Raw genomic sequence first — 25,166 nt, forward strand, 5'->3', positions numbered from 1 at the left:
ATTCACAGGCCTGATAACTTTATAAACATACAAAAAGAGCGAGAAACAACGAGGCCCAGCAGTGCTTACCCTGTCTGTTAGACAGGAGAGCCCAGCGCTCTCCCTGTCCGTTAGACAGGGCAGCTTGGTGCTCACTTTAGGACCGCACATCAGGAACTGGTGGAACCAGCACCGGATACAAAAGCAGTCTATTGGAATTTGTTCATTTAGTTTGTATTTCAGATGGTGCAGTCTTTCAGATTGCAATGTCGCAGCCAATTGATAAGCCGTTCATACAGTTGCGATATTGCAATCTAGGTTCTGGGACAGAATGGAGCATAGCCAGTCGTCGGTACTAGGGCTGACGGAAGTGAAGGGATGCATACCAATGCGCTATATATTAGAGGGCCTTTATCTGCATACGAGTTGCAGGTAATCGTAACACGTTCCTGAAGTGAACCTGTATCATTTTAAAGGGACTATTGATGGCTGAGCTCAGCTGAAGCTGAGCATTTTACTTCACTTAAAAGAAATGTCGGTGTATCATCACGTTAAGGGAGCTGGTTTCAGTAAACACAGGGAGCCACGACCGCCAACCACCTGCGTCGTATATAGCAATGGGGACTCGACGGCGCACAGCGGAGATTCCAAGGTGGTCACACTCCCTAGACAGAACAGTGGGAAATAGGCAGCGTAAAAGCACTTTTAAACGTTTGAATCAAATGGGAAGCAAGAAAAGGATTCATCTACGGACTGTATTTACAGATAATAAAGCTAGCTTTGATGTTCATAATCCGAGGCTCGTTACCTTCTTGATGTAGCAGTTCTGCCGAATCAGGCTGCTGATCGGTGGGAATTGCATTCTGAAGCAGCTGCAATACCTGGTCCATCTTTTCCTGCAAAAGCATTTAAAAAAAAAAAAATTAAAACATTAAAAACAGTAATGAGCGTAGATAATCTGAACCCAGTAGATGGGTAGATGTTGAATCTTTTTGGGGTGGAATACCCTGCCACCTCTCTAACATCGAGTACCGCAAGCATATTCCAGGACGCTGAGGTGGCTGCAGTAAAAAAAAAACTGTACCCCATTCCCTTAACTATTTCCTTTGTTTCATTCTTATAATTACTCTCCTGAATAACCTTCAGGCTTTTAAAAGTCCAGTTTGGTGCCCTGTAATAACTGCTTCTTGATGTAAAAGAAAAGGACTTGTATTTATATAGCGCCTTTCATGACCTCAGGACACACCAAATCGCTTTACAGCCAATGAAGTACTTTTCGAAGTGTAGTCACTGCTGTAATGCAGTAAACGCGGCAGCCAATTTACACACAGCAAGGTCCCACAAACAGCAATTAGAATTTGATTTTTAGCGATGTTGGTTGAGGGATAAATATTGGACAGGACAATGTGGAGAACTCCCCCGCTCTTCTTTGAAATAGTGCCACGCGACCTTTTACATCCACCTGAGGGGGGCAGACGGGGCCTCGGTTTAACATCTCATCGGAAAGACGGCACCTCCGACAGTACAGCATTCCCTCGGTACTGCAATGAAGAGTCAGCCTGAATTATGTGCTCAATCTTTGGAGTGAGACTTGAACAGATGACCTGCTGACTCAGGGGCAAGAGGGCTACCCACTGAGCAAAGGCTGACACCTTGTATTTTATTCTAATCCTCTAAACCTTGGTTTCCTGCTCAATGGACCATGGCCCTTCACCTGGTATCTCCTTTAATAATTAAAAAAAAAACTAGACCTGTCCCTCATTATTTTCTGTTTCAGTAAGCGTTTCATTATTTCAAGAAACCAAACATTACAAACAGGAAAACTGACAAACATTTAAAAATTTTCAAAACCTTTTTTGATCAGATAAACAGTGAAAACTATTTCCACTGATCGCTGAATTGATCTCCAGAGCGCATAAATTTAAAGCCATCACTAAAAGGACAAAGGGAGCGCTTAGGAGAATTTTTTTTTAATAATGTAGGGGGTTGTTAGGACATGCAAAATTTTAGCAGAAACAGAATTCATAATACATTTAAAAGGGAAGTAGATAAATATTTTAAAAAGAAAAAATTGCAAGGGTTTGGGGAAAGAATAAGGGAACAAAATTAAGTGGACATCTCTTCCACAAGCCAAACAGTCTCCTCCTGCGTTACAAGAAACTGATTCCTGCATTTGCAGGAAGGTGCATAGCCTACATTTGTACTGTAATTTAATCTAAAAACTGTCCCTAATTTAATACTAAAATGACAAACTATGAGGCCACAAGAAAGGCTGTTGTGGGAAATGGAAGTATTACAACGGTGCTGTAAGGGGTGTGATTTGACAGATTATTGGAACAAAGTAGATTGAGCTGTAATCTGCATCTGGTCATAATATACCTGCCCCAGAAGCAGTTGATGGAGACAGGGGGGTCTGTATTTCACTCCTGACATTGACATCCCTCACCCCAGGCACAAAAATTCTCCACCTGCCCCCCTCCAGATAAATAAAACATCTCAAAAACACAGATGAATTGTGGATTTCTCCAAAAATGGTTTCTACAGGGTTAATTTCATGACTTCACTATCTTTTTTAAAAATTTGTTCATGGGATGTGGGCATCGCTAGCAAGGCCAGCATTTATTGCCCATCCCTAATTGCCCTTGAGAAGGTGGTGGTGAGCCACCTTCTTGAACCACTGCAGTCCGTGAGGGTGACGGTTCTCCCACAGTGCTGTTAGGAAGGGAGTTCCAGGATTTTCACCCAGCGATGATGAAGGAACGGCGATATATTTCCAAGTCAGGATGTTTTGTGACTTGGAGGGGAACGTGCAGGTGGTGTTGTTCCCATGTGCCTGCTGCTCTTGTCCTTCTAGGCGGTAGAAGTCGCGGGTTTGGGAGGTGCTGTCGAAGACGCCTTGGCGAGTTGCTGCAGTGCATCCTATGGATGGTACACACTGCAGCCACAGTGCGCCGGTAGTGAAGGGAGTGAATGTTTAGGGTGGTGGATGGAGTGCCAATTAAGCGGGCTGCTTTGTCCTGGATGGTGTCGAGCTTCTTGAGTGTTGTTGGAGCTGCACTCATCCAGGCAAGTGGAGAATATTCCATCACACTCCTGACTTGTGCCTTGTAGATGATAGAAAGGCTTTGGGGAGTCAGGAGGTGAGTCACTCGCCACAGAATACCCAGCCTCTGACCTGCTCTTGTAGCCACAGTATTTATGTGGCTGGTCCAGTTAAGTTTCTGGTCAATGGTGACCCCCAGGATGTTGATGGTGGGGGATTCAGCGATGGTAATGACATTGAATGTAAAGGGGAGGTGGTTAGACTCTCTCTTGTTGGAGATGGTCATTGCCTGGCACTTATCTGGCGTGAATGTTACTTGCCCCTTATCAGCCCAATCTGGATGTTGTCCAGGTTTTGCTGCACGTGGGCACGGACTGCTTCGTTATCTGAGGGGTTGCGAATGGAACTGAACACTGTGCAATCATCAGCGAACATCCCCATTTCTGACCTTATGATGGAGGGAAGGTCATTGATGAAACAGCTGAAGATGGTTGGGTCTAGGACATTGCCCTGAGGAACTCCTGCATCAATGTCCTGGGGCTGAGATGATTGGCCTCCAATAACCACTACCATCTTCCTTTGTGCTAGGTATGACTCCAGCCACTGGAGAGTTTTCCCCCTGATTCCCATTGACTTCAATTTTACTTGGGCTCCTTGGTGCCACACTCGGTCAAATGCTGCCTTGATGTCAAGGGCAGTCACTCTCACCTCGCCTCTGGAATTCAGCTCTTTTGTCCATGTTTGGACCAAGGCTGTAATGAGGTCTGGAGCCAAGCGGTCCTGGCGGAACCCAAACTGAGCATCGGTGAGCAGGTTATTGGTGAGTAAGTGCTGCTCTGACAGCACAAACATGCATGCATTATGTAGGTAAAAGCACTTGCACAGCATGCAGCTGGCCATTTTGTGACACAGAGCTAACAGACTACACTACTTCTGAACCATATTCATGCTCTCTCTCAAAATTGGAGTGCCGAGGGAAAAGAAAGCATAAGAACGTCAGGATGTCCCAAACCGCTTTACAGCCAATGAAGTAGTTTTGAAGTGTAATCACTGTTGTAATGTAGGAAAGTTCATAGAGAGTGGTTGCACGGATTTCAAATTGGGCATTAAAAAAACCCCACTGTCAACTTGCTTTTGTAAATACTGCTTTCCAAAAGTAGCAGTTTCCGTGCAGTGCTGCTTACAGTATGCAGGATCATACCATGCAATGCACAATGTACTATTCTGCAAAGGTGGGGCTTTGTTTAACCGGCCAGTCTTTAAGGCCATGAAGTCTCTTTGGTGGAAACACACACAAGTCAATTGCTATGGGTGAGGCCAGATGTTTGTGAATTTCTAGCTCCAGGCTAATCTGGTAGTTCTCCAAAGGCCCCGCGGCTACATGCACCACCCAGTGTTGTACTAAGCCGAGGCTCAACTCACAGCCCGTGCCAAGGCCACGGTTCTCAGCCAGGAGAGCAGCAGCTGTGCCACAACTGACGTGAGCACAACTGGTCTACGAATGGAGAGAAAAAAAATTGAAGGTTCCTGCTCCAGGTTGCCTTCCTGTGACCCCTAACAAACATCAGAGAAAACAGGATTGAGCTCAGCGGCGATATTGCCTCCCCAACCCCACGCACCTCACCAAAGCAGAGCAACAACAACTTGCATTTATATAGCGCCTTTAACGTAGTAAAACATCCCAAGGCGCTTCACAGGAGCGATTATCAAACAAAATTTGACACCGAGACACGTAAGTAGATATTCGGACAGGTGACAAAAAGCTTCAAGGAGGTGAGAGGGGTGGAGAGGTTTAGGGAATTCTAACTCTAATTCTAGAGCTTAGGGCCTAGACAGGTGGAGGCACGGTCACCAATGGTGGAGCAAGGGAAATCGGGGATGCACAAGAGGCCAGAATTGGAGGAGCGCAGAGCGCCTCACTGACGATCGCCATCAAGGCACACACAGGAAGAGCGGCCAGTTGGGTGAGGTACTGGAGGCCTGCCAGCTTCCAGTGGGAGGAGGGAGAAAATTGCAAAATGAGCAGAAAAATAAAAAGCGTTGAAACCTGAACAAAACCCACATACCTCGTCTATATAAACCGGCTCGGGCTCAGAAGGCTGAAGGTCTTGTACAGGTGTCTCCTCTGCTACGACAACCTTCTCTGTAGTCAACGCAGAACAAATGGATCCAACGTTAAGTAATTTCACATCATTCTTTTGAGCATGTATACATGTGCTATTCACACTGTGCCACATCATCACTTCTGCTTACATCACAAATTCTTTATGCAGATTGATAAGAACCACAGGATAGGATTTCTGTACTGCGCTACACTCATCGGCCAAGTACTTAAAAGTTGTGTGCAGTTCTGTCCTCGAGAGGGTACAAAAGTGACCAACACAGATACAGAGCCAGAGAGAGCACAAAACAAAGACCCATCAAGCCCGGTCTTCCGGCGCTGATCCTCCTATTTACTGGCTATTTGGCAATGCAACAGAATGGCAAGACTGCACATCTCTTGCAGCCTCCCTATTTTTTCCTCCCCCTATAGCCTAAAACATGACACAAATTTTATGCACTTTGAAAAGACAGAAGGATTCAAAAGCAAAACCTTTTGGCTCCCAAGTCTGGAATAGTCTCGAATCAAACACTTCATTTTCTCCTTACTGCAATCCAAAAGCCACGACAACCCTGCAGGATCAGCAACAAATACACGAAGACAACCCCCAGCACAGCCCGTTACATGAAAGAAGCTGCACTACCAGAAAGAGAACAGGGTGGAGAGGGGGAAAAAAAACAACAGGTCATCAGGCATTCCATCTGAGGCAGGCACTATTTCTTCATCAACCCACCATATTTATCAGACACTGTCAAAATATTTTCGATCCTAAACTCCTCAGAACAGCATTTCAAGCTACCTGGGACCTGTTAACAATCGCCTTCCATTGAAAATAAATTCCGCTCAGGTGTCTATACCAAGTGGTAAGGATCGAAGGAAGAGAGCGCGTGGCAGCAGGAACTATTTCTTTGCACAGGCTGTCAACAGCTGGAACAGGCTGCCAGGACGGATGGTCGCTATCGGCACACTTGGCAGTTGAGAAATAGCTGGGAGCTCTCGTGGGAGGACAGCAGGGTTTGGTGTTCTGGACTGACGAGAACAAAATAAGACTGAATGGCTGCAGTCACCCTGTTCCTACGTTCATCCAAACCCCTCTTGCGGCTGTTGGTACTGAATAATTTGCTCTGTTCTCCAGTATGCTTCACTCAAACCGTATCCACCCACCAGCACCTATGCCACTTACTCCAGTCCTACTTGTAAGGTAAACAGAGGATACTGGGTGGAGGGAGGAGAGATTACAAGGCAGTAATTCAATTAAGGGCTTTACCTGGCACCAAAGACTGTGAGTGAAGCTCGAGCAGTATGTCAAATTATCTGCAACCCAGTGATTGAACCACTGTTTGGAATTCTGTCTAATGTTCTGCCAGAGATTCCGTAAAAGGATTTTAATAACACACACTGCATCTTTTTCTGCTTTTGAATTTGAGTGCTGCCGAATGACACATATATGAGCATATCACCAGGTTTCACACCATTAAAACCAAAACTCAAAACCCCAATATTTCCCAATGACACACTGACATTAGAAGCCTGGATATCATCACACTTGTGCTATGATGTGGGCTAACACTACATTTCACAAGTTAGTTACAGGCAATAGCAGCAGCAATGCTACAGTTGGCCTCAACACAATTGGTCTAGGGATGGAGAACACAAACGTCAGGATTGCTGCCCTGTGACCTTTGACTGACATCAGACAAAACAGCATTGAGCTCAGCTGTGATATTCCTCCACTCTCCATAGTTGAGCATCCTATTGACAAACAACAACAAACAACTTGCATTTATATAGCGTCATTAACATAGTAAAACGTCCTAAGGCACTTCACAGGAGCGATTATCAAACAAAAATTGACACCGAGCCACATAAGGAGATATTAGAACAAGTGATCAAAAGTTTGGTCAAAGGTAGGTTTTAAGGAGCATCTTAAAGGAAGATAGAGATAGAGAGGCAGAGAGTCTTAGGGAGGGAATTCCAGGGCCTAGGCAGCTGAAGGCATGGCCAGCAATGGTGGGGCGATGAGAATCGGGAACGCGCAAGAGGCCAGAATTGGAGGAGCGCAGAGATCTCAATGGGTTTAGGAGGTTACAGAGATGGGGAGGGGCGAGACCATAGAGGGATTTGAAAACAAGGATGAGAATTTTAAAAATCGAAGCATTGCCGGACCGGGAGCCAATGTAGGTCAGCGAGCACAGGGGGTGATGGGTGAACGGGACTTGGTGCCAGTTAGGATACGGGCAGAGTTTTGGATGAGCTCAAATTTATAGAGGGTGAACCATCAAGGTGCTTAACTTTTGAGGACGGGGGTAGGCTAATATCACAGCTAAGCTTAAACTTGTGTTGTTTGTCGTCAGAGGTCACAGGAATAGCAATTAATTTTTCTTTCCATCCTTGGACCACTTGTGTCGAGGCCAACTGTAGCATCGCTGCTGCCCATCCGAGCTCATTTATTTAGAAAGAGCCTACAGGTTCCTCCATCGCAGTATCCAACTGCCTCTGAAACGATTCCAGGGTTTTTAACCTTCACTGCTCTACCTCTGGGTGTTAAACAGGCAAGCCTTTTCAGTACCCGTGGCAAAAAGAGAACACTGAAATCAGAGCACGCATCACACTCGGGTTTGTCGATGCAAGACCCTCTCTTAAAAGTAATCTGTTACAGACGGGCTGTACTGCATTACCTTGGCCATGGAAGGAGCACTCACGTCAGACTGTTTATCAGCCTGCAAATCCTTCCATTACTTCACACTGTTCTCCAAAGGAAGAGTGTGAAGATATGAAAACAACATCATCACCAACATGTCAAAATGTTAATCAACCTGCGAATCCTTCCAACACTTCACATATTTTCCAAGGTAAGTGCGTGAAAATACAAAAAGCACTGTATTACCGTGACAGGTCGGCTCCGCTTACCTGGCTCAGGGTCTGCATTCAGACTGGTTGATACAAAATTGGAAGGAAAAAGCCCAACTCCTCTGTTCGTCTCTCCTCTCCACCAGTTAGGGTCACTAAACAAGACAGCAAAAGATATATTGTAACTGCACGAGTCTGGATATTAGAGATATTATGGTTTTTGTGCTACACTGCTGTACTAATGTTAGATTTTATTGATATGGAGACCAGAAACCTTAATTCAGGCTCAGCATTGGAAACAGCTGCTTGCCGTGATGCTGAACCAGAAAAAAAACGTGGCTGCTCAGATCTCAACCCCTCGAGTCGATTTAAAAAAAACAATTTCTACCTACTTGGTTCACTGCTTCTCTAGTGGATAGTTTTAAATCTATCCGAGCACATTCCACGCATTCACAGGTGTATTTTTTTTTAAAAAGAGCTCTTTATAGTTTTACATTACTAAACTTCCCTTGGCGTTGCACAAACCAGGTACGGTGGGGTTTTCAAACCCTGTTCAGCACTATTAACCAGACAGTAGTCAGGTGGCCATTTGTTTGGAGCACTCTGATTCACCGGCGGAGTTGTCTGTCTGTCAGTTTTTAAATCAGGTACAGACTCCTTTGAACTGAACCTGATCTCACCCAAAGAGTGAAGGGAGTTGCAGCTAAATGTGGTGTGTGAAATCGGCTCACTCATGGTACAGAAACAGTTGCTCGATATCCAAGTTTGATTAATTTTTTTGAACAAAAAGCCACAAATGTTCTTTATCCAATCATGCCAATTAGGTAAGCACTACCCAAAAGCACACTGTGGAACAACAGGGGCCTGATTCCATGGGTATCCATGACCTCGAGTAGTTAATCACAACGAGCTCCTTCATCCTGAGCCACATATAAAAACATTTATAACTTTTTAAAAACATTCTTAAAACAATATGGTGCTCAGAAAATCTAATCAACACACACCAGACAGTCACAATGCTAGATAGGAACATAGGAACAGGAGTAGGCCATTCAGCCCCTCTTGAGCCTGTTCCACCATTCAATTAGATCATGGCTGATCTGTACATACCCACCTTGGTTCCGTATCCCTGAATACCCTTACCTAACAAAAATCTATCAATCGCAGTCTTGAAACCTTCAAATGACCGAGCTTCAACAGCTTTTTGGGGGGAGAGAATTCCAGATTTCCACTACCCTTTGTGTGAAAAAGTGCTTTCTGACATCACTCCTGAACTGTCTATCTCTAATTTTAAGGTTATGCCCCCTTGTTCTGGACTCCCCCACCAGAGGAAATAGTTTCTCTCCATCTACTCTATCAACTTAGTTAATCATCTTAATCACCTCAATTAGATTATATAAGTGTAAACAATTTTACAACACCAAGTTATAGTCCAGCAATTTTATTTTAAATTCACAAGCTTTCGGAGGCTACCTCCTTCGTCAGGTGAACGATGTGAAAAAAAAACAAATTTTTTTGTGTCTGCGATTGATAGATTTTTGTTAGGTAAGGGTATTCAGGGATATGGAACCAAGGTGGGTATGTACAGATCAGCCATGATCTAATTGAATGGTAGTCATGATGTGGAGATGCCGGTGATGGACTGGGGTTGACAATTGTAAACAATTTTACAACACCAAGTTATAGTCCAGCAATTTTATTTTAAATTCACAAGCTAAAATTAGAGATAGACAGTTCAGGAGTGATGTCAGAAAGCACTTTTTCACACAAAGGGTAGTGGAAATCTGGAATTCTCTCCCCCCAAAAAGCTGTTGAAGCTCGGTCATTTTCCACATCGTTCACCTGAGGAAGGAGGTAGCCTCCGAAAGCTTGTGAATTTAAAATAAAATTGCTGGACTATAACTTGGTGTTGTAAAATTGTTTATAATTGAATGGTGGAACAGGCTCAAGAGGGGCTGAATGGCCTACTCCTTTTTTTTCACATCGGTCACCTGACGAAGGAGGTAGCCTCCGAAAGCTTGTGAATTTAAAATAAAATTGCTGGACTATAACTTGGTGTTGTAAAATTGTTTACAATTGTCAACCCCAGTCCATCACCGGCATCTCCACATCAGATTATATAAGCAAATACTGGAGTGTTTAATTTGCATGAAAGTAATTGCTCACATAATCTATGCTCTAATAACGCAGAGCACATCAGCTGCACTGCCAGCCAACATCCACAACAGTCAGTCCATTAGAATGAATTAATGCCAAGGTACATGTTCCTGTTAAGTATGGATTTGCAATTGCAGATACTGCATTGTGTATATCGGTGGTTCGCTTTTTACAATCAACTTAAACCAAGGAACAAAAGCACTTAAACACAGAATGGGGGGGGGGGGGGGGGGGGCTGAAATCACAGCCTGTGGACTTAGTGGCATAGTCTGGTAACACAGCTCCTGGACAACCCACAGAGTTCCCATAAGACACAAGCCTACAATACAACACCAAACAAAATTTGACTCCAACAGGGAAGCTCTAAAGATAAGAACCACAAGTGGAAAGTGAAAACCGTCAAGCTGGGGTAATAAGGGGAATTGTGAACAGCACTTAAATCTATCTCAAATCAGAATACTTGCTGCTGATTTAGAGTACACAGAGAAGAAAAAAATGGGACTGCCCAGATCTCTGCTCAATGAACGCACAATTCAGCAGGAAAGTAAACCACTGACAAAACCATCTTTTGTACTCCGGACTAGGCTGGCTAGATATTGATCAGGAATCACAAGTGTGTCTGTGTCACATCAGGAATGGCAAGTTAAAATGCGTAAATGATATACAGAGTATTGCAGTATCTCCACTGGCAGCTGCACCGTTTAGAAGCGAGCAATATTCAAGCTCTGTTGGTTTGATCAAGTACTAAGCAATCTTTGTGCTACCAGATTCCCCCCTCTCCATCGACTTCTGGGATCCAATTTATCTTACTCATCCAGAGCGATGTATGGAAGGTTTTTTTTTTACATTGTGCCTCACCAGCTTTCCAAATCAGATTGGCTTTACAGAAACAAACTTCAGAAAAGAATTTTTGTAGGGCTCGCTCGCCTCAGAGTCAGAAAGTTGTGGGCTCAAGTATCACTGCAGAGACACGAGCACATAATCTAAACCAACACTCCCAGTGCCAGTACTGAGGGAGGTGCCCTCTCAGGTGGACGTAAAAGATCCCATAGCACGATTTCAAGGAAGAGCAGGGGAGTTCTCCCCGATGTCCTGGCCAATATTTATCTCTCAACCAACATCACTAAAACAGATATCTGGTCATTTATGTCATTACTGTTAGTGGAATCTTGCTGTATGCCATTTAGAACTGAGATGAGGAGAAACTTCTTCACTCAGAGGGTGGTGAACCTGTGGAATTCTCTACCACAGAAGGCAGTGGAGGCCAAGTCATTAGATGTATTCAAGAAGGAGATAGATATATTTCTTAATGTTAAAGGGATCAAGGGATATGGGGAAAAAGCGGGAACAGGGTACTGAGTTAGATGATCAGCCATGATCATTGTGAATGGCAGAGCAGGCCCAAAGGGCCGAATGGCCTACTCTTGCTCCTATTTTCTATGTACGCAATTTGGTTACCATGTTTGCTACATTACAACAGTGACTGCCCTTCAAAAGTATTTAATTGGCTGTAAAGCGCTTTGGGACGTCCTGAGGTCGTAAAAGGCACTATATAAATGCAAGTCTTTCTCTATAGCTTTCTCCAGCTGTGTTCATAGAATCATAGAAAGGTTACAGCATGGAAGGAGGCCATATGGCCCATCGAGTCCTCACCGGCTCTATGCGATGGTGTTAGGCAGAAACCCTGGAGAAATGGTATAAATGGCCATGTTTAGCCAGTTATGTTGTTTTTCTAGGAATGCCATCAAAGTGGGCTACCGGGAGAGCCTTTCATGAAAATTACAGGGCTACATTGTTCAGTTTCATTAATAAACATAAATTTTAAAAATGTACATTGGTCAACAGTGCAGTTTACCTTAAACAGGGCTTTCAATGAGTGGAACCCTGGCACACTGGAGTGGCATATCTACTGTCCCAGGTGAAGACTGCATAAGCAGCTCACTGCCCTGGGGGGAGTAACCAATATATTGACTCAAAGTATTGGGACATTGGTTCAGGTCCACTCTCCTCTCCTCTGATTTCTCACAGGGAGGGAGGCAGGAGATCAGAGGCTCGTGCATCTCTTGCACATCACCTCGCACAGAATTGGCCTAGGTGTGCAAGAGGTCACCTATTCTTCCAGCTAGGGAATGCAGACCTGAACATTCTCACAATTCCAGTGACAGCCAGTGGTTGAGTGATTTTTTTGTTTGTTTCCAATAGGCACTTGCTGTGGGTCTCACTGTGGGGGGAAAAAAAAGGACACATGTACATGATCTATTCACTTCAAAAGGTTTGGAAAGAAATTCGAGTGCTGGAGGTGCTACAACACAGTGCACTGAAGCACCCCATTACATCAGGGGTGTCCAATCTTTTGCAGGAGTGGGCCAGATCCCCGTTATGTTACGCAGTGAGTGGGTCACAACAACAAACTTGCATTTATATAGCGCCTTTAACGTAGTAAAATGTCCCAAGTCACATTCGTTAATGTGGATGTGAAGTGTAAGCTGGTTTGCACGGATGCTGAAGTTGTACCGTTAACGCTGCATAAGTTGCTCTTTCTCCTCCCATCCCCACTCTCTGCTCATTTCTTACTTTTCTGGTTTTACCTCGCTGACTCCACAACTTTGGGCGACAGTGGCAGCAACAGGCAGGGACTCAGACAGCAGGGAGAAGCAGCAGCATCGAGACTCGGATGGGTGGTGGCGCTGGTGGCCTCCACTGTCTGGAAGGGATGCTGCCATATTGTGGTAGCAGAATCTGTGGTTGGTGGCTACCTGTGGGGTTCAGGCCTACTGGTATCTCAACCTTTATGAGCCTGGGGGTAATCAGTTGGGGTGTCTTTCATCCTACTCCCCCACCCAGTATTGGGCCGTGAGGTGAGCCCTATTAGTGAAAAGAATTCACCTCTGAAAAGGACACTGGCAGAGACAGTAATTCAAAGGGGAGTTGGATATATACTTGAAAAGGAAAAATTTGCAGAGGAAGGAACAGGGAGTAGGACTGACTGAATAGATCTTTCAAAGAGCCAGCACAGGCACAATGGGCTGAATGGCCTCCTTCTGTGCTGTACGATTTGATGAAACAGCTAATCTGCTGGCACATCAGCTAAGAAATTGGTTGCTGGGGATGAGACGAACGTGCAGGGCTTGGCTGTGGGGACTCTTGCTCCCTAGGGCTAAATATCAAGCCTTCGTTCAGAGGGTGTCGAGCTTGTCAAATCAAGTCATTTCTACACATACCTGTCATCTAAAATGGTTATAATTTCTCCGGCTTTAAAAGTAAGCTCGTTGTCTTCAACAGCCTCAAAGTCGTACAGTGCGCGAACCATGCGGATTTCAGTTTTGTGGCTGTTCTGAGGATTTTCTGCCGACGGATAGAGAGATTTGGTCTCCGGCTGTTGCTGTTTCTGCTCCTGCAAAGAAAGCTCAATAGCTGGAAAAGGAAACAAAAATGTAAATATTTTGCAACATATCACCCTTTGCTTTACTGCGCTTATTATATTTTTAAAAATGATTTGTTTGGTGGGTCAACTACACCCAATTACACCTTGCCATCGTTCAAGTGATTTTCTGTAATATCCATCTATAATATATTAAGAATCTAGCACCTGCACACACTTACCATCAACTTCTGCCATAATAAATAAATTCCTATATCCGCATCTATAATAGAAATTGCCTATGTAAACTTGTCACACTGCAATTACATCCTCCCACCAGTGGAGATGCTGCAGTGCTTCAAATGGGGGAGGATATAATCATAGCATGTAAAGTTTACATCAGCAGTTTCCATTATATATGAGAACATAGATATTTATTATGGAAATACATGTTAAAAATAAGGACAGAGTGTATGATTTTAAAATGGTGACAATCACATTTGTGCGCCCTGGTCTAATTAACTGTTGAAACTTGAATACTGCCTCAAGAACAACTGGATAACTACGTTACTGCTCTACTTTGCTTTATTTGAAAGCATATTTTGTGATGCTCCATGAGAGAGCTGGACCGCCATGGGGCAGGCCTGCTTTTGAAACCCATGCCTTTGCCAGAAGGCAAGTGTCATTGTTGCGAGCTGGAGCAGTAAACAGAGCACTACATCCCAGGGCTTGAATGCTATTCCGTACTGCAAAGCACTCCCTCTAGCCAGCTGGCAACATCTGTAGAGCTCTCTACACAACTGTGTGTGTTAATTGTATCCATGTGATCTATATCAATTAGTGTTAATTGTATTCAAGTGGTGCGTATCGATTGGGGACTCTCTTGTAATCATTTATAAGAGAGCTTATCCAGGGTGGGTATAATGTGGAGCTCTGTGAATAAGGGCTTGTAAGCAACTGAAGACTAGGCTCTAGTATTCTATCCTTCACCACCGGGCTATCCAATTTATAACAGTTTGCGCATTCCCGCCTGGCTGAAGAATGCGCTTTTATTAGAGGCTGAGGTGGTGAAAGATTCCCATCTACTCTCATGTACACGGCATAGTTTAAATCATCAATCTATATTATATTTTAGGTCAGTGTCAGAAAAGACTGTGGAGCTCCTGACATGACACTTTGAGCTGTCCTTTTGGGTGCTACCCTCAAATCTCCCACTTTAGAATTTAATGAAGCTGAGAGGTTGGAATTTAAAGCCACATGTTCGAGGCCAGGCCGACGGTACACCCCACCATGCTGTAACTGTGGCACAAAGTTAACAGCACACAAGAATGGGAGCAAGTTTTCTGAACGTTGGGCTCATTAAGGGAATGGACATTAGCACTAGCAAGTCTTTCCCATTTTGGCCAGCCAGTGTCAGCATCAAGCACTCCCAGGTTAGGTACAGGGTAGTTAGATGCAGAGTAAAGAGCAGTGCACCTCACCTCCGCCCTAAGAAAAGTATCCTGTTAGTGGACCAATGGGGCATTTTTCACATCAGCCGGGAAGTGGGGGGGGGGGGGTGGGTACACGGGGGCAAACACGAGTCCTTACTGCTTTGCATGGCACAGCTGCCGGCTGGATAAAGTCACTGAGCCGTTAGGGGGAGGGGCGCACCAAACTTTTAACCAAAGTTTCCCCCTCGTCCCACTCCGCCTGCCAATAGGCAATCAACTCTGACTACTTTTGAACTCAATTTTGAAATTATGGGAAAAATAAAATCCCCACACATTTTAAAAGCAAAAGATTCGCGTTAAGAATAATCATATGCCTTACCTTTAGCTAGATCAACATCTTCAGTATTTCTACTTATTGTTGTAGTGCCATTTTTAGATGAATTTGAAGTAGTCTGGCTCTGGTTTATAAAAAAAATGAAAACACATGTATGTGTTCTCCGAAATCCATTCTGTGTCCCACTCCCCCCCCCCCCCCCCCCCCCACCCCCCGTGATGCAGTTTGGCTTCAACACTTAGTTCTTCAGTGTGTCTCCTTTCTCTCTCTGCTGTTTAAAATGCTCAGGCATTTTGAATTAGAATATGGAAAGCGAAGTTTCTGTTCCATTACAGAATTGTGGAAATTTCAGCACAGAAAAAGCCCATTCGACCCACTGTGCCTGTGCCAGTACTGACTCCATATCTACTCTAATCCCATTTACCCGCTCTTTCACTGTACCCAATATTTTTCTTCACGTATTTATATCGCATTCCCCCCTAAATGTTATAATCGATTCATACTGAATAGCCACTTGGCCTCGCCAGCAACGCCCACATCCCATGAACAAATAAAAAAAATAATGCACTCAACATTCTAATCCTTGGCATCGAAGATACTTTTGCATGCAATGTCTAAGTCCAAATATACCGCAGCCAAAGTATTATCTTTGTTGATACAATCAGTAATTTAATCAGAGAATTTCATTAATCAAGCCATAACCAGCCATCGTGACCCACCCATAACAAATTCATGTTAGCTATCCCTGATTAGCCCATATCTTTAAGTGCTCACTAAATGTTACATCTTTCTGATGACATTAAACTGAGGTGCCTTCTCAGGCGGACATAAAATAACCCACGGCACTATATGAAGTGGAGCTGGGGAGTTCTCCCCAGTGTCCTGGCCAATATTCATCCCTCGACCAACATCACCAAAACAGATTATCTGATCATTATCACGTTGCTGTTTGTGGGATCTTGCTATGCGCAAATTGGCTGCCACATTTCCTACATTTCAACAAGTGTAACTACTTTAAATTGTATTTCATTGGTTGTAAAGCTATTTGTGACATCCTGAGGTCGTGAAAGACGTTATATAAATACAAGTCTTTTTTTAATTATCGCTTCTAGCAATTTCCCAACTGCCAACGTAAAGCTAACTGGACCACATTTACCCGGTTTATCCCTTTCCTCAACCCCCCACTTTTTTTTTCAAAAACAGGATGTAATATTTGCCAACTTCCAGTCCTTTGAACTTCCAAAAGAATTTTGGGAAACTTCTGGTTAGTACCTCATCCATTTCATCTCTAACCTGTCAGTATTGTGGAGTGAAGATCATCTGGGCCTGGTGACTGATGAACTTTAAATAAAAAAATATATATACATGGTTCCTCTGCTACTTCTTTCACGTTCCTTTGTAAATACCGAGACAAAATACTTGTTACGTGTCTCTGCCTTTGCTTCATTCTCTACTGTAGGACTGCTCTCTCTCACCTTTGAGGAACACATGCAAGTTTATGCAATGTTTTCTCCTCCTCACCCACACCACTCCCAAGGAGATTAAGTGGTTGGCATGACAGGGCAGATTGCACATGATCTATAGAAGGAGTGGGCTTGACAGGCCAAATGATCCTTTTATCATCTCACAATTTGTTACCTTGTTATTTTTCCAGATGAAAACCCACCCACATTGCCATTGTTATATCGTTTGATTTCATCAGCAGTGGCAGAGATTTGAGGAAAAACACAGGCACAGCCTTTTTCGTTCATTCCCCAAGTCTTTTTATTTGGGAAAAAACGGAGAAAGAGGATACACAATGACTTCTGCTCTATCTCCCTCTATCCAGTTTCTCCTGGGCCATGCAGGTCCTCCAGCCCCAGCAAGGTCCGTATGCTCCTGGGCCACCACCACCACCAATGATGACCCTCTTGACTAATTGGGCAAGTCCACCCAGCGATGACTCCCCACACAATGCTGCATCAAACAGGGAATATGCCTCACAGCCTATTTTGCCTGTTCATGTCATCACTAACAGAACTTCATGTGGTCAGGAACCCAACACAAAATGTGAGCTCGCAGGCTGCTTCTCTGTCAAATAAAAGTATCCTAACTTGTACCAAGTCCTGTTCACCCATCACCCCTGTGCTCGCTGACCTACATTGCGTCCTGGTCTGGCAACGCCTCGATTTTAAAACTCTCATCCTTGTTTTCAAGTCTCTCACCCCTCCCTACCTCCTGCAGACCTACAACCCTCCGAGATCTCTGTGTTCCAATTGTCATTGCTCCACCATTGGTGGCCATGCCTTTAGCTGCCTAGGCCCTAAGCTCTGGAATTCCCTCCCTAAACCTCTCTAGCCCTCTACCGCGCTCTCCTCCTTTAAGACGCCCCTTAAAACCTACCTCTTCACCTGTCCTAGCATCTCCTTAGGTGGATCGGTGTCAAATTTTGTTTGATAACGTTCCTGTGAAGTGTGTTAGGACAATTTACTATGTTAAAGGAGTTATATAAATGCAATTTGTTGCTGTTGTAGTTAAACGTCACTATGAAGGGTGACTTGATGGGGGAACAGCAGTAAGTGTACAGGTACCTCCCTTTCTAACATTTAAGGTGCCTGGGCGAAGCTCAATACAATATATTTTTCTCTTTTGAAACAAAGTTGTTGCAGTATAGCACCTCCCAAATCTGCGACCTCCACCACCCAGAAGGATGAGGGCAGCAGGCTCATGGGAACACCATCACCTGCACGTTCTCCTCCAAGTCACACACCATCCTTACTTGGACATTTATCGGCCGTGCCTTCATCGTTGCTGGGTCAAAATCCTGGAACTCCCTTCCTAACAGCACTGTGGGGGCATCTTTACCACACGGACTGCAGTGGTTCAAGAAGGCGGCTCACCACCACCTTCGAAAGGGCAACTGGGGATGGGCAATAAATGTCGGCTTTGCGAGCGATACCCCCGCCTCGAGAATGAATAGTAAAAAAAAAATACCTGAGAGCTAGATGAGGGAAAGGAGACGCCATCTTCTTTAAGTGCTTTGATGGTAGCAGCAATAAGACTGAGCTGGGGATCCTTGTTAAACTCCTCCACCCATTCCACCATTAATGCCTTCAGCTTCTCGCACACTTTCGGATGAGCCTGGATACAAACAGCAGGGTGCAGCTCATTACAATGAGTGGTTAGTATGAAAAAAGCCTAAGATACATAATCAGCAACTATTCTAAGAGCACGAGTTTCTTGAACGACTTTCCCCCCTCGACTAGCACCACCATAATCAGATTCTATTCACTGCCATTTGTGGGATCTTGCTATGCACAAAGAGCTTCTATTATTTGCCCAAGTAACAGTCACTGTGCTTCAACGTAATTCATTGTACATGAAGCACTGTAAGATATTCCTGAGACAAGAGATAAGGTGCTAAACGAACAGCTTTTTTCATTATGATGATCTGCAGTTTAATGCCACGTATAAATTTTCATTGACAACTTGCCCAGTAGCCTAGTGAGCGTAGGTCGCCTCTCGGCATAGCAATAAACCACGTGGAATAGGATATCCCATGCTTGAACCCTGATCTTCGCAGATATGGTGACCACTTGCTGGCCGGGTCCCAGCCAAAACAAACAAAAAAAAATCACCCAGGCTTACCATTTCTAATCATTATCCAGTGACCCTGTCTGGAAACTACGTGTGCGTGTCAGGTAAGGACAAGATTGGGCTTGGCGACAACACATTGGCTGTTTAGACTCTCACACGAGATGGCCAGTCGGAACTGGACGAGTTAGAGCCTTCATCAGGAAGAATGTTGGGCAACAAAAAAAAAAATTCAAAAACAATGCCCAGATTTTCCTGCACAGGCGGGATCGGTGCACTGTAAATTTAGACATCTCGCGCGTCGATCGCACAGTCAATAGCTTCCTCCATATTTTCCTATATTTCTAATTAGCGAGCAGGACGGTAAATTGGAAGCCGTGCAGCCAGTGGTCAAAAACATGTTCCGAAGCGTATACTGCCCAAAGTCATCTTAACCCGTAGAGTGCCTTTTCTGCACGACAGTACCTTAAAGGAACACCAAGAGACTTGGAGTGGGGCACTGTGGCTCATAATATAAATTTCCACTGTCGCAGTTCGAGTCCGGGGGAGGGGGGGGGTTGGAAATTTTGGCGTGGCATAAAAACCAGTATAACTCACTCATGACGCAATTTCCTTGAACTTCTGCACTAGAATAATGGCGTACGATGGTAGATACACCATTACTATGGCACGACTTTTCAGAAGGATCCGGGCCACTATAATTGTTAAATTGTCAGATTGTGCATGCTTAAATGTCGCTGATGCCTTGATTCATCATGCAGAAAACAAAAAAAAATAACAGTAATACCTACATTACAAACTCATCTAAGTGTCAAATGTTCTGAGATTACTAGAAAGTCGGATGTACTGTACCTTATTATATACACTTAATAAACTTCCAACTTCACTTGTGAAGTCACGAGAACATATTTCTAGGTGGAAAATCCTCCCACAGTTCGATACACAGGCACCTAGTAACTGTAAAATTAGACAGCAGAAAGTGTTATTTTTACTTTGGCCATCGGGAGTATATCAGCACATTGTGAATGCCTGGAAGAGGGTTTAAAAAGAGCATTAGAAGTACAACAAATCAATAAGCGTTAACTAACTGGATCTTTGAAAAAGATTTAAATGTAGGCACAGCACTACACAGATAGTTGAGGCTGCTGTCATCACCCACTAGAAATCCTCTCGTGTTACTAATTGCTGACCTTAGGAGACACTTAACAAGCAGAGAGGTGCCTAAAACGTGAGCGTTCCCATGGCAACTCTCCATTCCAAATACCAATGATGGGCCGCTCCTTCACAGGTCCGGGTGCTCGCAAAATGGGGATCGCAATTACATGGTTGAAGGTAAACGACTTGTTCTTGGGAATCGGAAGTACTATTTCAAAATTTGCGGACGACACCAAATTGGGGGGTATAGTTAATACTGAGGAGGACTGCGACAAAATACAAAATATTAATAAACTTGCAGAACGAGCGTGTAATTGGCAAATGAATTTCAATATAGATACATATGAGGTGGTGCATTTTGGTAAGAAGAATAAGGAGGCCACATACTCCTTGGAAAATAAAAGTCTAAATGGGGTAGAGGAGCAAAGGGATCTGGGGGTACAGATACACAAATCACTAAAAGTAGCAACGCAGGTTAATAAGGCCATAAAGAAAATAAATAAAGCACTAGAGTTCATTTCTAGAGGGATAGAATTGAAAAGCAGAGAAGTTATGTTAAACTTGTTTTGAAGCTTGGTTAGACCACACTTGGAGAACTGTGCACAATTCCGGTCTCCATATGGTAAAAAGGATATAGAGGCACTAGAGAAGGTGCAAAAAAGATGTACAAGGATGATACCAGAACTGAGAGGTTATAACTATCAGGAAAGACTGAACAGGCTGGGGTTCTTTCCTCTAGAAAAGAGAAGACTGAGGGGTGACCTGATAGAGGTCTTTAAGATTATGAAAGAGTTTTAAAAGGGTAGACGTAGAGAAGATGTTTCCACTTGTGGGGGACACAAAAAAAAACTAGGGGCCATAAATATAAGATAGTCACTAATAAATCCAACAGGGAATTCAGGAGAAACTTCTTTACCAGAAAGTGGTGAGAATGTGGAACTTGCAAGGAGTAGTTGAGGCAAATGTCATAGATGCATTTGAGGGGAAGCTAGATAAACACGAGGGAGAAAGAACAGAAGGCTGTGCTGATAGGGTGAGATGAAGAGGGGCGGGAGGAGGCTCGCTTGGAGCATAAACACCTGCATAGACCCGTTAAGCCAAATGGCCTGTTTCTGTGCTGTATTTTCTATGTAATTCTGTGTACGGTGACTGTGATTTACATTTTTTTTTAATATACAAGTGTGGTGTTGATTTTTTTGGGGGGGAATATTTCTGTATAAATAGTGAGTACTGGTGTGATACCAGTAGCGGAAATTGTCTCTATGAGTTACCTGAGCTGGCCAGCTCAAATGGAGCTGATCAGAGACGCTCGTTAATTCAGGCACGCCTTTGACAACTAAACTATCATTGCACTATTTACAAACTCAGCTTCATCACGGCATTAAGCAAAGGCCACTGAATGCCCTCGCACGCACACTCCCAGAAGAATTTCCTTCGTATTTACCTCCTCCCAAGCCGGACATTATCAGAGGCTAATTGCGATCCCCCCAACTAACAGCCCAGTCTCAACAGAGTACAATCTGGGGAACCAGGAACCTTCCTGGTCTCTACGGCTAAGTGTCACAAAACATGTTGCATTTCACCACTCAGCCATGAGCTTTGAAAGGAGAGGGAAGATAAAGTTTCATCTTAAACTCTGTATGAGGAAAGAAATGAAAGGAAGGATTGGCGCTGAACTGGCCCCACTCACCGTTATCGCTTTCATTGCCACATGAGGATTTTTGTGATTTACTCTCTTCATAATGGCCTTCAGACAATCTTTTGACCTAAAGTTAAAAGTAACGGATAAAATTACTTGCGTTAAAATACATCGAGACACAAAACGATATATGCAAAATATAAATCAAGTATAATAACAGCTACAATCAACATTCCAGCTGTCACACTTTGTTCCAGATGCAAAACAGGCATTACATGCTTTATACTTCTGAGCTGCCAACAGACAGATTCCAGTCTCCAGCGTTCCCTGACCAAACAACAATTAAACAGAGTGACCTTTAAGCTCTGTCTACTTAATCACAATTGGATTTTAAGAATGCCAGTCTGACCTGAAATGAATGACAAGCTCAATTACAAGAACGCAAAGCAAATTCCCCTGGTCGTCATAAATGAACACAAACCTAAAATTTAGTTACATGCAAATACACTTGAGCAGAATTTTGTTACATGGCCCCTGCTCTTATTAAACATCGTATCCTCTGACTTACCGTGAGCAATGCTACGCAAGAGTCACGAATATTAGAAAAATAGAAAAAGCTGAAATACACAGCAAGTGTGCCTTTGCTATTTCACCCAAAATATCAGCCTTGTCTTTGCTCTTTTCAAATGCTGTGTGTGACTACAGTTTTGTTTTTATTTCATATTCTCATATTGTTTTATCTGTTCCTAATTACAACGGACAAATCATTTTTGGATAATTCAAGCAAAAGGCAAGAAAGTTTATAATTTTGGAACAGTCACCATCACTGACAGCCGGCTCAGAAATCATTGTGATAATATAAATAGTAAAAGGGTAGACAGGAGGGGTGAGGCCTGTCAGGGAGCAAAAGGAGATCTTCTTGTGGAGGTAGAGGGCATGGCTGAGGTACTAAATGAATACTTCACATCCGTCTTCACTGGAGAAGATGCTGCCGATGTAGCAGTAAAGGAGAAGATAGTAGTGATATCGGATAGGATAAAAATAGATAAACAGGAAGTACTTAAAAGATTGGCAGTACTCAAAGTAGAAAAGTCACCCAACCCATATGGGATGCATCCTCGGTTACTGAGGAAAGTATGGGTGGAAATTGCAGATGCTCTGGCCACAATCTACCAATCCTCCTTAGATATGGGAGTGGTGCCAGAGGACTGGAGGACTGCAAATATTACGCCCCTGTTCAAAAAAGGGGAGAGGGATATACCCGGCAATTACAGGCCAGTCATCCTAACATCGGTGGTGGGGAAACTTTTAGAGACATTAATCCAGGACAAAATTAATTGGCACTTGGAAAAGTATAGGTTAATAAATGAAAGTCGGCACAGATTTGTTAAAGGCAAACTATATTTGACTAACTTGATTGAGTTCTTTGATGAAGTAACGGAGAGGGTTGATGAGGGTGGTGTGGTTGATGTTGTGAATATGGACTTTCAAAAGGCATTTGATGGAAGTACCACATAATAGACTTGTTAGCAAAATTGAAGCCTATGGGATTGAAGGGACAGCAGCAGCGTGGATACAAAATTGGCTAAGGGACAAAATGGACAGTGTAGTGGTGAACAGTTGTTTTACAGACTGGAGGGAAATATACAGTGGTGTTCCCCAGGGGTCAGTATTAGGACCACTGCTCTTTTTGCTATACATTAATGACTCAGACTTGGCTATACAGGGCATAATTTTGAAGTTTGCAGATGACACGAAACTTGGAAATGTAATAAACAATGAGGAGGATAGTAACAGACTTCAGGAGGACATAGACAGACTGATGAAATGGGCAGACACATGGCACATGAAATTTAACGCAGAGAAGTGTTAAGTAATACATTTTGGTAGGAAGAATGAGGAGAGGCAATATAAACTAAATGATACAATTTTAAAGGGGTGCAGGAACAGAGAGACCTGAGGGTATATGTAAACAAATCTCTGAAAGTGGCAGGACAAGTTGAGAAGGCTGTAAATAAAAATGCATATGGAATCCTTGGCTTTACAAACAGATGTGGAGATGCCGGTGATGGACTGGGGTTGACAATTGTAAACAATTTTACAACACCAAGTTATAGTCCAACAAATTTATTTTAAATTCCACAAGCTTTCGGAGGCTTCCTCCTTCCTCAGGTGAATTTCCACACCATTCACCTGAAGAAGGAGGAAGCCTCCGAAAGCTTGTGGAATTTAAAATAAATTTGTTGGACTATAACTTGGTGTTGTAAAATTGTTTACAATTTACAAACAGAGGCATAGGGTACAAAATGAATCACTTCACACTTCTCAACGTTAAATTTCATCTGCCCATCTCATCAGTCTGAGTAAGTCTTCCTGAAGTCTGTTACTATCCTCCTCATTGTTTATTGCAGGTCCAAGTTTCATGTCATCTGCAAACTTTAAAATTATGCCCTGTATAGCCAAGTCTGAGTCATTTATAGTGGTCCTAATATCGACCCCTAGGGACACCGCTGCACACTTCCTCCCCAATCTGAAAAACAACCGTTCACCACTACTCTCTGATTTATGTCTCTTAGTCAATTTTGTATCCATGCAGCCAAAGCCCCTTTAATCCCATGGGCTTCAATTTTGCCAACAAGTGGAACTAGCTGGATTGCTCTTGCATAGAACCGGTGGTACTGTATCAAACGCCATTAAAAGTCCATTTACACAACATCAACCGCACCACCCTCTCCGTTACTTCATTAAAGAACTCAATCAAGTTAGTCAAACACGATTTGCCTTTAACAAATCAGAGAAAGGTTACAGCACGGAAGGAGGCTATTCGGCCATCGAGTCTGCACCGGTTCTATGCAAGAGCAATCCTGCTAGTTCCACTCCCCCGTCCTTTCCCATAGCCCTGAAAATCTTTTCCTTTCAAGTACTTATCCAGTTCCCTTTTGAAGGCCATGACTGAATCTGCCTCCACCACCCCCTCGGGCCGTGCATTCCAGATCCGAACCACTCACTGTGTAAAAAAGTTTTTCCTCATGTCACCTTTGGTTCTTTTCCCAATCACCTTAAATCTATGTCTTCTGGTCCTTGACCCTTCCACCAATGGGAACGGTTTCTCTCTATCTACTCTGTCTAGACCCTTCATGATTTTGAATACCTCTATCAAATCCCCTCGCAACCGTCTCTGTTCCAAGAAGAACAACCCCAGCTTCTCCAGTCTATCCACATAACTAAAGTCCCTCATCCCTGGAATCATTCTAGTAAATCTCTACTGTACCCTTTCTAAGGCCTTCACATCTTTCCTAAATGCGGTACCCAGAACAGGACAATACTCCAGTTGTGGCCGAACCAGTGTTTTCTAAAGGTTCATCATGACTTCCATACTTTTGTACTCTATGCCTCTATTTATGAAGCCCAGGATCCCACATGCTTTTTCAACCACTTTCTCAACCTGCCCTGCCATCTTCAAATGATTTGTGCACATATACCCCCAGATCTCTCTGTTCCTGTACCCCTTTTAGAGTTGTGCCCTCTAGTTTATATTGCC

General features: G+C 43.6%; 1 protein-coding gene across 2 annotated transcripts in view; it reads right to left on the reverse strand.

Moving 5' to 3' along the window:
* stam2 (signal transducing adaptor molecule (SH3 domain and ITAM motif) 2) overlaps positions 1-25,166 on the reverse strand; it is a 65,025-nt gene that overhangs the window by 12,842 nt on the left and 27,017 nt on the right. Inside the window, exons 3-10 of one of the 2 annotated variants that reach the window (XM_067987063.1) lie at positions 21,677-21,752; positions 19,684-19,788; positions 18,232-18,378; positions 15,304-15,382; positions 13,352-13,544; positions 8,034-8,128; positions 5,089-5,165; positions 788-875 (exon numbers count right to left, since the gene is read on the reverse strand). In XM_067987063.1, the coding sequence (XP_067843164.1) occupies positions 788-875; positions 5,089-5,165; positions 8,034-8,128; positions 13,352-13,544; positions 15,304-15,382; positions 18,232-18,378; positions 19,684-19,788; positions 21,677-21,752 (860 nt within the window). The remainder of the gene's footprint in view (positions 1-787; positions 876-5,088; positions 5,166-8,033; positions 8,129-13,351; positions 13,545-15,303; positions 15,383-18,231; positions 18,379-19,683; positions 19,789-21,676; positions 21,753-25,166) is intronic. The other variant, XM_067987064.1, reaches the window with a different exon arrangement.

Source organism: Heptranchias perlo, chromosome 7, assembly GCF_035084215.1.
Source record: "Heptranchias perlo isolate sHepPer1 chromosome 7, sHepPer1.hap1, whole genome shotgun sequence".
In the NCBI taxonomy this organism is placed as follows: domain Eukaryota; kingdom Metazoa; phylum Chordata; class Chondrichthyes; order Hexanchiformes; family Hexanchidae; genus Heptranchias; species Heptranchias perlo.